General features: G+C 40.0%; 1 protein-coding gene across 1 annotated transcript in view; it reads left to right on the forward strand.

Annotated features, from left to right (window-relative positions):
* LOC307016162 (transmembrane protease serine 9-like) overlaps positions 1–16,053 on the forward strand; it is a 72,951-nt gene that overhangs the window by 18,306 nt on the left and 38,592 nt on the right. The window contains exons 4-10 of the mRNA XM_079645195.1: positions 764–805; positions 1,408–1,517; positions 2,861–2,990; positions 6,104–6,202; positions 6,593–6,633; positions 6,772–6,896; positions 7,123–7,220. Of these exons, the coding sequence (XP_079501321.1) occupies positions 764–805; positions 1,408–1,517; positions 2,861–2,990; positions 6,104–6,202; positions 6,593–6,633; positions 6,772–6,896; positions 7,123–7,220 (645 nt within the window). The remainder of the gene's footprint in view (positions 1–763; positions 806–1,407; positions 1,518–2,860; positions 2,991–6,103; positions 6,203–6,592; positions 6,634–6,771; positions 6,897–7,122; positions 7,221–16,053) is intronic.

A 16,053-nucleotide genomic window follows, 5' to 3' on the forward strand; every position in this document is an offset into this window, starting at 1 on the left:
ACAATGGAAGTTGGTTTTGTGAGAGGGTCATGTTGTACTAATTTATAACAAAAACACTTTACAATCAGTCTGAGAATGAGAAGCGTTTCCTGTGAACATTTCAAAGAATCTTCTATTCTGCTGTTTGAAAAGAAGTAAAGGGATTGAGTGACATGGATTACTGTGTCAGGTGTACAAACTAAAAAAAAGGGATTGTGTTGCAATGAGTTGGACTTGGTTCCAAGAGTTGGTCATGTTGTGTGAAGGGAAATTATTTATCATGCTTCAACACATTTTTTTTTTAATGAATTGTTTAAACATTAAATACAAGGGCCCATCCTATTGGCTGTGTTGAATCAACAAACAAACAAAACCAATGAAATGTTACACTGTGAGAAGGGAGGTGGTTAAACCAAAGCACAACATCGACTTAAAGGCAGTGTCTCAACAATGTGTCCAATCTTGTTTTTTGCATTGTTTGTATGTTAAGACAACATCAGGTTATTTCCGTCCTCTGCCTTGTCAACCAGAGACGGTATGACACATTGTAATGGTTAAAAGACAGGGTGTTAACACGCTTGTTGTTTTCTGATAATTACACAGGCTGTCATGCTCCTGAGATCATATCTCTACATACAGTGGCCATAAAGTAAAGATTGGTACTGCTCTTTTGGCAAATAGAGGGAGCATGGATTAAGAAATGTTCACTATGTGTGAGGTGTTAATGTGTTGTTTATCATGTGTTTTTTTACCTTGATTAATCTCAGATTTGTGTCCTTTGCAGGACCAAGAGACCCAGTGCATGGACATGGAGGACCCAGCTTCAGTAAGTTTTCTATTGTTTTGTTTTGTCCCACACCAGACATGTTAAAGCCACTCATGTGATTTTAATTACGGTAGATCAATTGTCCAAAAGTAAAAAAAAATTAACATTAGTTTTTTCTAAATAAGCCCGAATTTACAGTTTAATAAGAATATTTAAGCTACTAAAATATTCAATATGTGCATAATAAAAAAGTAATATACGTCTAAAGATGCACACAAATAATTATACACATTATTAAAATGTTACACAAGATAAAAGAGATTATAGCATAAAACGACATATTACAATGAGCATTGATAGAACATATTTTAAAAAGTTAAATTAATGCATATACTATACATGTATTATTAAACAATAATACAATTATTTATTTTAGATTTTCCTGCTTTATTTTCCTTATTAAAAAAACTTTGGGGATTTCAGGCATATGCTAAGGCATGTTCTTTGTTTTTGTTTTATTTGTAATGAATGGAAAAAAACATTCTATAAATAGTAAATTAATACAAAAAGAAATACAATGAAATGTGATGATGTAAAGTAGTGAGATGTTCACTGCCCTGTTAGCCTCTCTCTTAACACCTCCCCCTGTTATGGTCCCACAGTGCAGGACCAGGATAACTCTGATAACAACACCATCTTCGTGCAGGGCCTGGGAGACGACTACACAGTGGAATCAGTGGCAGACTTTTTTAAGCAGATCGGGATCATTAAGGTAGCTCTACATAGCTGCATGTGTGTGTCAATCAAGTCATATATAAGTGTATCTATTTATGTATGTGTTTACACTAACAGACGGTAGAAGGAGGTACAGTGTCCGTTAAGTGCCCTAATGATAACGCTTTAACATTTCATGTTGATGTTAGACACATTTAAAGAGTACAAGTGAAGTTGCCAAAAATTCCCATTTAAACAAAGGGAAAGTCTACAGCTATCAGCAAACAATCAGGTAAGATTTTCACCTGCGTAGTCTGTATTCATCAGTCAAAAATGGAAAACCTGAAAATGTAAGACCGTAGAAATACAAGCTGTTGTTATAATAAACTAATTAAAACATGTTTACACCACACGCCCTCATTAATCAGCTTCACTACAGATGGCCATGTCATTGTGAAAATATCCAAGTATCAGAATGAACAGATGAGATAAAGATATAAATTGTTCAAAAGACTCTGTGTACCCTTTTGACTTAAGTTTTCCTCATTTTCCTTTATCTTCCCGTGTACTGATTCGCTAAACATGATCACTACTCCTGCTGCTGATAGGCTTAATGTGTCAGGGCCTAAAAAACCACAATAACTTCTTAAAATAAAAATTCTATTTGTAGCAAAATTATTAACTAATTCAGATCTTTATTATTACATTTTTTTATTAAAACGTTCAAGAAAAGCTTATGTCTCAGAAAACTATTCTGCTCATTTTCAGGTCCACATTAGTATTCTGTGTCTCTACTGTGACATGTCTCCATGCTTTCATGTTCTAAAAGCTCTTTATTTTTCTCATACTTCCTGTGCTGCAGCACCTCTTCTGCCCCTCTGTCTGAAACCCTTAGCTTATCACGTACAATGTGTTGAAGCGCTTGCCAATAGAAGCTAATGTTACATGTTGATGATTTCACAAAAAAAGGCATAATAGGGCCCCTTTTAAGACTGATGACACTCAAGACTTGATGTAAGATTTCAATGGTTTGCTGTACAAATTCAGTAGTTCTAAAACAATTTTATTACTGAACCTCCTGACACATACAGTACATGCCCATATTTGTGACCCCATTTAACCGGATAATTACAGCTCTAAAACAAATGAAGAGACCACTGAAGCCTTATCAGTTTCTCCGGTTTTACTATTTATGTGTTTGAGTAAAATGAATGTATTTTTTCATTTTATTCTATAAACTACTGACAACATTTCTCTGTATTGAGATTCAACAGACACTGGAATGGAGTGGTTGCCATACATGTAGAGATTGAGATTTAAGATTGGAGTGGTCTCTTAATTTTTCCCAGAGTTGTATCGTGACCTAATTGAATCATTGCATTGTGCCTATCTGCCTCTCAGATCAACAAGAAGACGGGCCTGCCCATGATCAACCTGTACACAGACAGAGAGACGGGGAAGCTGAAGGGGGAGGCCACCGTGTCCTTTGATGACCCCCCCTCTGCTAAGGCTGCCATCGACTGGTTCGATGGTGAGCTGTTTGTCTTTATCAAGCATCGGATCAATAGTAAGATGGATCGAACAATATATTTTGAGTTGAAGTACTAAAATATGAGAGAGTGGAACGTGCTGAGCAGAGGTCATGCTAACAAATACTTTCCGTCATTGATCAATATCTTTCTTAAACAATGAGGGAAAGATCATCATCATTTCGACAGATTAAAGAGCATCTTGCAGGTTTTTATTTTTTCTACATTTATGCTTAAACTTGCTTGAAAATTACAATTAAAAAAGTGAATGCAGGATTTGATATGTTTTACGAGACATAAGGGCAGGAATTCAGAGGGAAAGGAGCAATTTTGAGCTCTGCTCTTAAAAACTTTTTAAGGTCATACGTCAAACGCGTCATATTACATCACACAGGGGACACATCTCCGCTCTCTGACCGCGGGTATAGTAGAGTTGCGTTGAGTAGAGCGGTTGTGTTTTAAGGAGCTGGTATTTTTCGGTATTTTTACATTGTATTTCACCATTTGTAATCATGGTGCAGTATTGTGTTTGTGCAGGTTGCACAAATACCAGCCTGTCAGGACATCGAGTCCACAGTAAAAAGGACCGGAGCTAGCGTTCGTTCCTGGATGCGTTGTGCATCCACCTCCCTGCAGCACATACTCTCCACAGCTTTATCAGGAAACCGTATTACTTCTCTCTCCCCCCCCCCCCCTTCGCTGCTCTCTCTCTCTCTCCCCTCCGGTACACGGCACCGTAAGACATAGTGTGGAGTTGCATTAGGTAACGCTGTGGTGGCTGTACTGCTCCAGCCGTCTCCTTTGTGTTTGTTTGTTTCCCCCTGTCTGTGTTGTTTGTGTGGGCGTGGTGGCTGTCACTCCTGGCTCCCGGCTCAACCTCCACTCACCTGCTGCAATCAGCTGTGCACCCTCCCCGACTACACACCTGCTTTCCATCAAGCCATTTACAACGACATATCAACGGAGGCTCCACAACCTTTCTCCGCCAGATCGTCAAGTATCAGCCGTATCTCGCGTCTCCCCTCCGGTACACAGCACCGTAGTGTGGAGTTGCATTAGGTAACGCGAGATACGGCTGATACTTGCACATTAGTTTCTGTTATGGATCAGTATCAACAGTCCTGCCAGTAACGTTACTATATTATCAATGCTACTTTAGTTATAGCCTGATATATGATAGCTAACTTTACAATGTTGTGATGTGACGTTAGCTAACATTCTGTAGCTAACGCCGGTCACTCACCAAGATAGCTGCCCAGTTCTCCACTGGTTCTCCTCACACCACAGCTCAATTTCTCTCCGATGGCCGTTATTTCTTCTAATCCTTGGCTGCTCCTGCTCTCTTGGACGCCAAGCAGGCTCATAATTATAAGGTTGTGGTCCGTCATATGCATTCGAATATTCATGTTCAACTTCTTCTGTGTCGAAACTAGCATTGGGATCCATGTTTATTAATACGTTACACCGGCCGCTCTCCCCCTTGTGTCCCCCGTGTTCCCTCACACGCGGGAGGTCACGTGCCGAGGCTTTTTTATGCGGAAGTGAACATTTCTTACAAAAACGACGCCAGATGTCACTGTAGTGTATATTTCTGTATATTTTTTTGAAAATCTAGTGTATTCATCATTTTCCTACACATTTATTCACAGGTGTCTTTAACCTGGAAGTTGCTCTTTAAAACATTGACTGAAGGCGATCTTCCCTGACTTGCAAGTAATTCACAGCGCTTATTTCCTTCTGTGAGGAGCGTCAGGGCTGCTGTTGCAGGAAGAGTGACTGCTGCAGGGATTTCCTTTCCCTCTTTGGCATCATTTTTCAGGATCGGGGAGTCTTGCTGACTTCTTATCAGTTCCCAGGGAGAACTATATCCCACCTTTTAAAACTTTGTCTGAAGTGTCACTGCTGTTGTGTTGGTATGACCTCACTTATAAATGCTTAATCTAAAAGCTTGTATTAGTTATTAAAATGTAAATAAATGAATTATTCACTATTCCTTTTAATCATAACAAACACTGCTAATAATAGATTATTGACAAAATGAAAAACAACGAGGTAGTCTAAGACCCCATTTACACAGGAACGTTTGCGTTTACGCACCGAAAAAGTCTTCCGTTCACACGCATTCGGCTCAATTAGCGTGTCCGTTCACACGAGACCGCTCGACCCGCTGGAAACGCTATAGTACATATGCCGGGCCTGTAAGTGGCGCTGCTGCCGCCACAAAATACACCAAAAGTTGCGAAGAAGACCCCGGAGCATGGTTGCCATGGTTGCCCTTCTGTTTATTCTCCGCGGTGGACGGCGTGTGCTCCTGCTGTATATCTCTCTGGTAGTCCACCAGCAGATGAAAAACACCCACCTCTCCGCCTCTTCCAAGGGACGAGGGAACCGTGCAGCAGAGTTTCCGTTAACATTTTTTTTTCGCCGGTCAACATGTCCTTTAAAGTTTAAATCTTCTGGACAAAATTAGAAAAGTGCCGGTCAAAAGGTCTTCTTTATTATTTATTGAGCTTTAAAACAAATTGATAACGACTATATAATAATATAAGAGCCTCTCTTTTCCTCCCCCTCTTCTGACAGTCCAGCAGCTGATCTCTGAGCAGGAGAGGTGGGGAGAGGGAGGCGTGGGGAGAAGGAGGCAGGGCTATTTCATCGTTATCAGAAAATAATCGTATAGGGCGTACACACGGAGCAGTTTGACCCCCCAGAGCGTTCAGTTTGCAGATCTATCCACCTTGGAACCCGTTTTCGTTTGCAGGTTCCGTTTCTATTGTTTTGTTACGGCCTCGTGTAAACGAAAGGGCTATACGCAAGAGAAACTATGCAGATACAACCCTTATCGTCCTCGTGTAAACGGGGTCCAAGTCAACCACTTAATTGAGCTTAGGGAACAGCAGAGAACTGCAGGAGTCGTCAAACTCTTGACTTTTGAGAGTGGTAAAACTCCCTTCCCCTTCACACTAGGAACTAATTGGGCTCTGTTTCAGACAGACATGAATTCCAGCCTAAATTCTTTGCTTGTTCAGATTTCTAAGTGTTATTCTGTCAGTGATTTACAGCTAATTTGTTTCTTGTCTCAACTTATTATCTTTTTTGTCTCTTTTTTTCCCGACAGGTAAAGACTTCAATGAAAATCCTATCAAGGTTTCTTTTGCCACCCGCAGAGCTGACTTCGCAGGCCGAGGTGGCATGAGGGGGGGTCGAGGGCGAGGAGGTGAGCCTCTCCTTAAACCTACATTTATTTTTTGTATCACTGGGATCTTTCTCAGTAGAGAAGTTTTCCAGGTTGCCAAAAAGTATATCTTCAAATTTTCATATTTCTAAGCCAATTTTGAATATTGTACAAATCCTTCGCGTGCCTATAAACTCTTATTGACTATGTTGTCTTGAGGTTCTGCCTAAATTGTTTCTTCTTGACTCTAGAAAAGGTAGATTACAAGATTATATTACCAGAATCTTCTTTTGCTTTTCTTCATTTACAATACCTTCCTTTCTGCAGTCACATGTCTCTCTTATAATCCCACACACAGGTCATTAAACAGGTGAAAGTGTTGCGGGTAAACTAGCAGAAGATCTGACTGGTGTGGTTCTGTGCTCCCTGCAGGTCCGATGGGTCGTGGTGGATTTGGAGGGGGGCGGGGGGGAGTTTTCCCAGGAGGAAACAGAGGCAATTGCGGCAATGGGGGGGGGGGAGGAGGAGGAGGAGGAGGAAGAGGAAGAGGAGGAAGAGGAGGAAGAGGAGGAAGAAGAAGAAGAAGAAGAAGAAGAAGAAGAAGAAGAAGAAGAAGAAGAAGAAGAAGAAGAAGAAGAAGAAGAAGAAGAAGAAGAAGAGGAGGAGGAGGAGGAGGAGGAGGAGGACGACGACGACGACGACAACAGAGAGCCGGAGACTGGAAGTGTTCAAACCCGTGAGTCTGGAATTTGTGAATTTTAACTCTTCTACAGGGATGTGGACATTTAAAAAAAAAAAATGTCTACGCTGCACAAGGATCAGAGCTTTTACTACTTTATTTCATACACTTTGTTTATAATTCATAATATAACTTAATGCACAAAGAGGAGATTTATTTTATTGTGTGGTGTAATAAAACTACAGAATCTGAATGTATGTCCTTGCTGCACATTTCTCCTCAGCAACTGTGGCAACCTGAACTTCTCGTGGCGTAATGAGTGCAACCAGTGCAAGGCCCCGAAACCTGAGGATGCCGGGGGGCTGTCCCCAATGGAAAGCGGTAAGACTCCTGCAGCCTTATCATTAATGTTACTGAATGTAGCTGTTGACTCACTTGCAAGTCAACCCCGCAGCGACAGACACATTGTTCTGCAGTGTAAACGGTCAAAAGTTTACAACTTGTCACCAAATCGCGTGTTCGTCTGTCAGGAGGTTATGGAGGAGGCGAGCGCAGAGGGGGGTTCGACCGGGGTGGCTTCAGGGGCCGAGGCGTTGAGCGCGGGGGCTTCAGAGGGGGCCGAGGAGGAGGCGAGCGCGGAGGATACGGGCCTGGAAAGATGGACACAAGGTTAGATACACTCAAACAAACCACACTCATTGTTGATGTTCACATACTGAGTTCCAGATACTGCCAACCAATTCGAGTCCCACACTGTTGTTTGAATGGATTTACATTTTTGGGATTTTTTTTATTCATGCTTTAAAATAAAATTGAAACAGCAGCAATTTAAGTAAGGGTTTTCCAGTTCCAGTTATTTTTATCTTTTTTTGCGCTCGTTTATGTTGAATTATTATGATATGTTTCACCCTTGATTCTGTTTGTGAAAAAAATTGTATGGCTGTATTATGGAATCAAGCTCAATCTAAACTTTGCTATAATGTCGAGCAATAAAGGGAGTCTTGTGTGGATGCACCAATGTGAATAACATTAACACTCAGCACATCATTTGTTTAAAACCCTCAAACACAAACTCACCTGTTCTGTCATTGCTGAGTCAGTGTCTTGTTATTTCCAGAGTTGACCACAGACAGGAGCGGCGGGGCCGTCCCTACTAAACCATCCTGCACTACAGAGACCAGTGCCCCCCCCCCCCCCCCCCTGGACCCAGCCCTCACCTTTAATCTTTCATATAACTCTTTTAACTCTGATCCTTTTCTTTCAGTGTGTAGAAAAATGTGACTATCCCTCTTTTCTGTGTTTGCTCTTATTCTTGACATCAGTATGGCCTCGTTTAGAAAACAATCTTAGGATCAAACTCCATCTTTTCAGTGTTCATATCTTCTAAGTGCTCATATATATGTCATATTTCAACCCTAATGATATTTTTGCTCTATCGCACCATCACTGGACACAACTCTATCAGAAACGTCTAAAATCCAGCTTAAGCATTTGATCTGAAACATGTGCAGATAGGGGATGTTTTAAATTATATTTCCACATCATTTTTAATTGATTTGACATATAATTAAGGCATGGGCAAATAAATGTGTGGATTAATCAACCTTTTTTAAGAGAACTTTTAAAAATTGTGAGAAAACTACGGAAGAGGATTAGGGCCACATGGCCATTCTTTTGTTTTTTTCTGAGATTTAAGTCAGAATTCTGACTTTAATCTTTTCTTAATCACTTTTGGTCAGAAATCCCTTGGCCCTATCTTCTGTAGAAAATGTATGTTCTAACATTATGGCTAATTCCTCATGACCTACTGCACTTGAATGACGGAAAGTATCTGGCATTTTTATCCAATAACTGGAATAATAAGGGACTTTTGAGAATATTAACATTTAAGAATGTGTCATTAAAACACATTTAGGAGATTCAAGCTATTTGGAAGGGAATGTGTACTTTTCCCCCCTAAACTGTGCTGTTATCTTCAGAGCCACTTCCTGTTTCAACTCTGACATGTTTTCTTAACGTATCGATTAGATTTACAGTGTAAGGGATAATTATAGTTGGCACTTTAAGTGCCTTCATATTTGTTTTAACTTCAAAGTTTAGCCACTTGGGGAGTTAAAAAACAGACTGATGAATCTTTAAATCTATAAATGTTTAGCTACACTGTTATGCAAATATTATAGTAGAGATAAAAAAGACAATAAAACGTTGATATTCCCTCAGGATAAAGTAGCACAGAGAAATAACTACAAAATGTACCAGAAAATATCCCAAATGCAGCAGAAAACATATTTTTTTCCCGGAAATAAATGAAAAATGTATGAGAAAAAAAGAATCTAAATAAATCACATTAACCTTTTGGAAAAACCCCCAAAATATACCAGAATACATTTAGAAAACTACAAGAAAAATCATCTATGCCCTGCAAGTTCTGCAACTGTGTGTTGCAAAGAAAACAACATAATTAGTTTGTTTTACTGTAAGAGCATTCAGCTGAACTTCTGCCACGCCTCTAACATTGTAGAACAGTTTAATTCAAGAGGCTGACATTTCTCACGAGATTCAAGTATGAGAAGGAAGTCACAAGAAAAGATCTTAAGATCGATTAAAATCCACTTTTATATTTGAGGCCTCATATTTAAAATGTTTTTGTTTCAGACAGAACTTGTGTATTTATTTTGTATTTATGATTTGTTTTTTGTATTGTGTATGTGCTGGTTTTCAAATGAAAGTGTTGATTAAAGTGAAAACGATGCATCTGTGGTTCTTACTGACCTTGACTTGTTTGTATCTTGTGCAGCTTTAAAACGTTCCAACTTTATTTATATTAGTGCCAAGTTGCAATACAAGGTGGCAAACAAAAAAATGAAAGCATATGATTCCAAGATTGAAATATTGAAATATTTTAGAACACATTGGTTCTATTTCTGGTTGTGGAGAAAGTCTCTGATGTGTCCTTGCTGACCCTGTTGAAAGAAGGGACAAGTCAGCTAAAAATACAGCTTGAGTTTTATTTCTCATTGTTTCAGCTGTCTGTCGAATTGAAAAGCTTTAAATCCACCTGCTTATTCATCAATTCATTCTTGTGTGACTCTTGGGTGGTTTCCAAAGCTCCCCAACTCTGAAGACTTTTAAATGTGACAAGTGTAAATCCTCATAATTCCCTTTAATGTAGAAGATCAAGTGTTGACATTTCTTACCGTCAGCTCGAAGCATTACGCAATTTGTATGAATAGGATAGATTAGAAAATACTTGTCTTCTTTTTGCATGGACAAGGAAATCATTAACATAAAAAATACCATCTTCATTGGAACACTGTTGCAGGACTGCCTGAGACCTTCCATAGAAGAGGTGCCGCTCCTGTTTAAAGTTGGCACACTGTTAAAGTTCACGTCTGCCCTGACATTTTCCAAACAGGAACAATTAGATTCAATTATATTTTAACTGCAGGTTTAATAAGTACAGGGTTTAACCAACAAATCCACTTTAGTTACAAACTTCACATTATATCTACTGTATATTCTGACTCACTGCCTGTCAGATCTAAACCATCTTCAAGCTGTGGCGTAAAGTTCTCTGTCATATTTTATTCTCCACTTAAAGTATGTTCTCAATTATTATTTGTATCCTTACTTGGGCTATTGTCGGTAAAAAAATAAATGCTACTTATAATTACAGACCTAGGTACAGGGGTGGTATTCCGGGAAGAAAATGGCGAGTTTAATAGGAAAACATTTACAGAGAAAGACATTTGAATAACCTCTGAGATTAAAGTTTTACATTTGATGAGATAACAGCTTTTTTGTCAAGAAACAATATTGCTTGATTTTATTCTACTCGCAATTTATGACTTTATAATACCCAAATATGTTTCTTGTACATTTACGTCATCATTACGAGAAATAAAAAAATGTTTTATACCTACCAATAATACTAACATCCTTCAAAATGGCACCAATGTCACTTGAAAAAGGAAGAAAGAGGTTTTATTTTTTTTTTTTACTGGAATTAAAGATGCCTCAGACATACTGGGTGTTATTTCACGTCCAGTGCTATTCTGTAGTTCAGTAGGCCCTATTGTGCTTTTTGGGGTTTCTCCTTTCCTGTAGTGTTTATATTGGTTTGTGTGCATGTAAATGGTCTGCAAAAAAAAAAAGGCCTTTCCCGCACTCTGGAGACAGAGGGTGAAAAGAGGTCCCACAGCACAGGCAGTATGAGAAAAATAAAGACCTTTTTGAACATTAAAGCATGGAGACATGTCGCAGAAGAGGCACAACATACAAATATGAACCTGAACATTTGCATAATAGCTCATTTGAAACATTGAAGCTGCCAACAAATGTGTCCTCGGGAACAACAATTGTTATACATTGTAGCTCATTTTAACCTTTGACTAGAATTGGCAAAAGGGATCAGATACTGTATTGAGTCTTCAGCCTGCAGGCCATCATTTTACCTTTTTGCTTTTGTGCTTTGCCAACATTTGTCAAATGTTATTCCAAAACAGTAGATTTAATATTTTATTTTTGTATTGGCTGTCAACAGCAGCTGCCGGTGTTTATGTTGTGGACTTTATGGAACAACAATCAAACCTGTGGCTCTACGTAGAGTTTGCATGTTGCTCGAACTCCAGTACTCCCCACAGTCAGTGAACATGGATGCAGGACAAAATCACTGATCACTGAGCTGTCACATCACTATAAATATCCAGTATCACTCCTGTAAAATCTAGTTTGAGAGCAGGTGGTTACGGGAAGAATAAGCGCCTCAGGCTTTCTGCTATTTATTGGCACAGATTCATTAATATTAAAATTGTTATGTAAGTTGTACAATACAGTGTTCTGATGATCTGAGAGGTACTGTATATTTACAATATTGCAGCTTCTCTTGAGCTACAATTTTAGCTCACTAATAGCACATTTCCACTGCAGGACCTAGCACGGCTTAGTACGGTATGGTTAGGCCTTGGTAGGCCTGGCTCACTTTATGCTGCGTTTCAATTGCAGTTTAGGAACTGGGTAGTAACTATAGTAACACAGTGTAGGCGGAGCCGTGACGTCATCTTAAAATCGAAACACAAGACCAAACATCAGCCGTTAGCTGTTAGTCTTCAGAGCTCACAGCTCCTCATATACAGGACTGTCTCAGAAAATTAGAATATTGTGATAAAGTTCTTTATTTTCTGTAATGCAATTAAAAAAACAAAAATGTCATACATTCTGGATTCATTACAAATCAACTGAAATATTGCAAGCCTTTTATTATTTTAATATTGCTGATTATGGCATACAGCTTAAGAAAACTCAAAAATCCTATCTCAAAAAATTAGAATAGTTCCTCAGACCAAGTAAAAAAAAAAGATTTATAACAGCAAAACACAATCAAACATTTGAAAATGTCCATTAATGCACTCAGTACTTGGTTGGGAATCCTTTTGCACGGATTACTGCATCAATGCGGCGTGGCATGGAGGCAATCAGCCTGTGGCATTGCTGAGGTGTTATGGATGCCCAGGATGCTTCAATAGCGGCCTTTAGCTCATTAGCATTGTTGGGTCTGGTGTCTTTCAGCTTCTTCTTCACAATACCCCACATATTCTCTATGGGGTTCAGGTCAGGGGAATTTGCAGGCCAATCGAGGACAGTAATGCCATGGTCAGTACACCAGTTACTGGTGGTTTTGGCACTGTGGGCAGGTGCCAGATCATGCTGGAAAATGAATTCCTCATCTCCATAGAGCTTTTCAGCAGACGGAAGCATGTAGTGCTCTAAAATCTCTTGGTACACAGCTGCATTTACTCTGGGCTTGATGAAACACAGTGGACCAACACCAGCAGCTGACATGGCTCCCCAAACCATCGCTGACTGTGGGAACTTCACACTGGATTTCAAGCAACTTGGATTTTGCTCCTCTCCAGCCTTTCTCCAGACTCTGGCGCCTTGACTTCCAAATGAAATACAAAACTTGCTTTCGTCTGAAAAGAGGACTTTGGACCACTGTGCAACTGTCCAGTGCTTCTTTTCCTTAGCCCAAGTCAGACGCCTCTTCCGTTGTCTTGAGTTCAGAAGTGGCTTGACCATGGGAATACGGCTATTGTAGCCCATTTCCCGGACACGTCTGTGAACAGTGACTTTTGATACCTGGACTCCAGCTTCAGTCCACTGTCTTTGAAGCTCCCCCAAATTCTGGAAGCGACTCTTCTTCACAATGCTGTTAAGGCTGCGGTCATCTCTCTTGGTTGTGCAGCGTTTCCTGCCACATTTCCCCCTTCCAACAGACTTTTTGTGGATGTGCTTTGAAACTGCACTCTGTGAACAGCTTGCTCTTTGAGAAATTTCTTTTTGTGTCTTACCCTCCTGATGGAGGGTGTCAATGACGGTCCTCTGGACAGCAGTCAGATCAGCAGTCTTCCCCATACTTGTGATTTAGTTTACTGAACCAAGCTGAGTGTTTTTCAAGGCTCAGGAAACCCTTGCAGGTGTTTCGAGTTAATTAGACGATTCAAGTGATTCGTTGAACACCCTACTAGTATACTTTTTCATGATATTCTAATATTTAGAGATAGGATATTTGAGTTTTCTTAAGCTGTATGCCATAATCAGCCATATTAAAATAATAAAAGGCTTGCAATATTTCAGTTGATTTGTAATGAATCCAGAATGTATGACATTTTTGTTTTTTTAATTGCATTACAGAAAATAAAGAACTTTATCACAATATTCTAATTTTCTGAGACAGTCCTGTATGTTCAGAAACTAGACAAAAGTTAAACAAGTACAAACCACAGACTGTCTGTGTCATGGTCAGGGTGTCCGCGGGGTCTTAAAAGTATTAAAAGTTGATAAATCAATTTTGCGAAAATTAAGGCTATTAAAAAGTATTAAACGGCATTTTCCAAGGTATTAAGAAGGTCCACAGCAACGACAACGACAACATGAAACACCCTTTAATTTACTGAAACGATATGTGGGGAAACCCCCTCAAGTCGGCCCCATGCATAGCGCGCCGTAAAATGCTGCTTCTTATTTTAAGTTTCGTTGCCTTGCTCCGCTCTGTGGGGGGGGGGGGGGGGGGCACTAAACGACTACGGTAACGATAACGGGTCCCAAGGTGGGTAGAACGGCATACGCAACGCTCTGGGGGTCCAACGGCTCCGTGTGCAAGCCCTATATGATCATTTTCTGATAATGATGAAATAGCCCCGCCTCCCTCTCCCCACGTCTCCTGCTGCTGCTGGGCTGTCAGAAGAGGGGGAGGAAAAGAGGCAGGCACAGTTTATTAAATATTATTATACAGAGAGTCGTTATCAATTTGTTTTAAAGCTCAATAAATAACAAATAAGACCTCTGACCGGCACTTTTCTAATTTTGTACGGAAGATTTAAACTTTAACGGACATGTTGACCGACGGAACATTTTTTTAACGGAAACTCTGCCGCACGGTCCCCTCGTTCCTTGGAAGAGGCGGAGAGGTGAGTGTTTTTCATCTGCTGGTGGACTACCTGAGAGATATACAGCAGGAGAACACGCGCCGTCCACCGCGGAGAATAAACAGAAGGGCAACCATGCTCCGGGGTCTTCTTTGCTGCTTTTGGTGTATTTTGTGGCGGCAGCAGCGCCACTTACAGGCCTGGCATATGTACTTCAGCGTTTCCAGCATTTCCAGCGATCTAGTGTGAACGGACACGTTAATGAATCGAATGCGTGTGAACGGAAGACTTTTTTGTGTTTGCGTATGCGTTTTAACGTATGCGTCCTCGTGGGGCCGGGGTCTAAGCCAAACTATATCCGGTCACAGAGATCTGCTATTTTAAAGTAAAGTCAACACATATCGACCCAAATATAGTCTATATTAAGAACGAGAAAAGTCTTAACATCGTTTTTTGCGAACATATGACAAATGTGTGAGGGCTTAGCCCCGGACAGCCATAGCCCAATTTAACCCCTGGGTATTTGTGAGGGAGATCCTATATGGCAATACCCCGCTGAAGCTCACCAAAGTTTAATATATTTCATAGTTCAAAGTTTTGTCAAGTGTTTTGTTTATTGGTCAAATACTGGTTTCTAATGGTTTCTGAGGAGTTTCACTGGAATGAAAGAGCACAGAGTCTACAGAAGCAACAAAGCAGCATACTGCATTAAACCTGACCTTCACAGAGAGGTTGAAGTTCATGTGGAGAGGAGGCTTCAGTGGTCTGTCTGCACTCTGTTTAGTTGTGCTATCTTACAATCAATATATTAAATGTGAGGTAAAGTGTGTCGCCAATGTAACCGGTTAGAACTCGAAGTTGCGATGAGGTCTTAAAATGTATGGAAAGGGTCTTAAAAAAGGTCTTAAAAGGTATTAAATTTGACTTCAGGATTCCTGCATATCCCCTGCATGGTGAATACAGTCGCTGGTTTATTTATGTCTGTATAGGCCGTTGTTGTGAGTGTGGACGGTCGGAGCACATACTGCGTTAGCTTAGCCAATCTCCATTTAGAAAACACGCATTTTAAAAGGTTTTCGCCTGCCGTCTGTCTGCAGACTTGTCAAAGCATTAATTCATGTTTTTTACTAACCGGTATCAGTATGTTGTCACTTCGGCATCATTTTGAAACGTGTATTACAATTAAATCACGGTAAAATATGTTCATTTTTTTGTAGTTGCCAGCGATTCTCTCACTAGTTTAGCATATTCAGCCCTGTTGTTGGCCCGGAAAGAACCTGGATTTTGGAGAGACAGAAAACTGTGAAAAAGTAACCGTTAGCCCGAACTACCCCTAGTGGAAACGCAACAAGAAACGGGCCGGGTTTGGCACGGCACGCTTAAACCGTGCTATGCGCTGCAGTGGAAATGCGCCATAAGTATCTCTACTCTAGGTAATGAGCTTTTTATCGAGTCAAAATATCATATTAAATACTGCACTATGCATTTATAAAATTCAAAGTTGTGTTTTCTTTTTACATTCAATCACATGATATATCTTGATATGATAGTGTGCAGTACTACACATCTTTCTGTTCGTTTGTATACAGACTTTAATGGATTGGAATTAAACTCTGTTCAGCGATCATGTTCCCCAGAGGATAAACCTTCATGACTTTGGTAATCCTCTTTCTTACAACTTTTTGCCACCAGCAGCTACAAATTTGTGTTTATAGTGAAATGTCTCAAGCACTTGGATGTATTGTGCTCAAATTTTGAGCCGACGTTATTGTTCCCCTTAGGAGGAA

This window comes from Notothenia rossii (assembly GCF_949606895.1).
Source record: "Notothenia rossii genome assembly, chromosome: 8".
Classification (NCBI taxonomy): domain Eukaryota; kingdom Metazoa; phylum Chordata; class Actinopteri; order Perciformes; family Nototheniidae; genus Notothenia; species Notothenia rossii.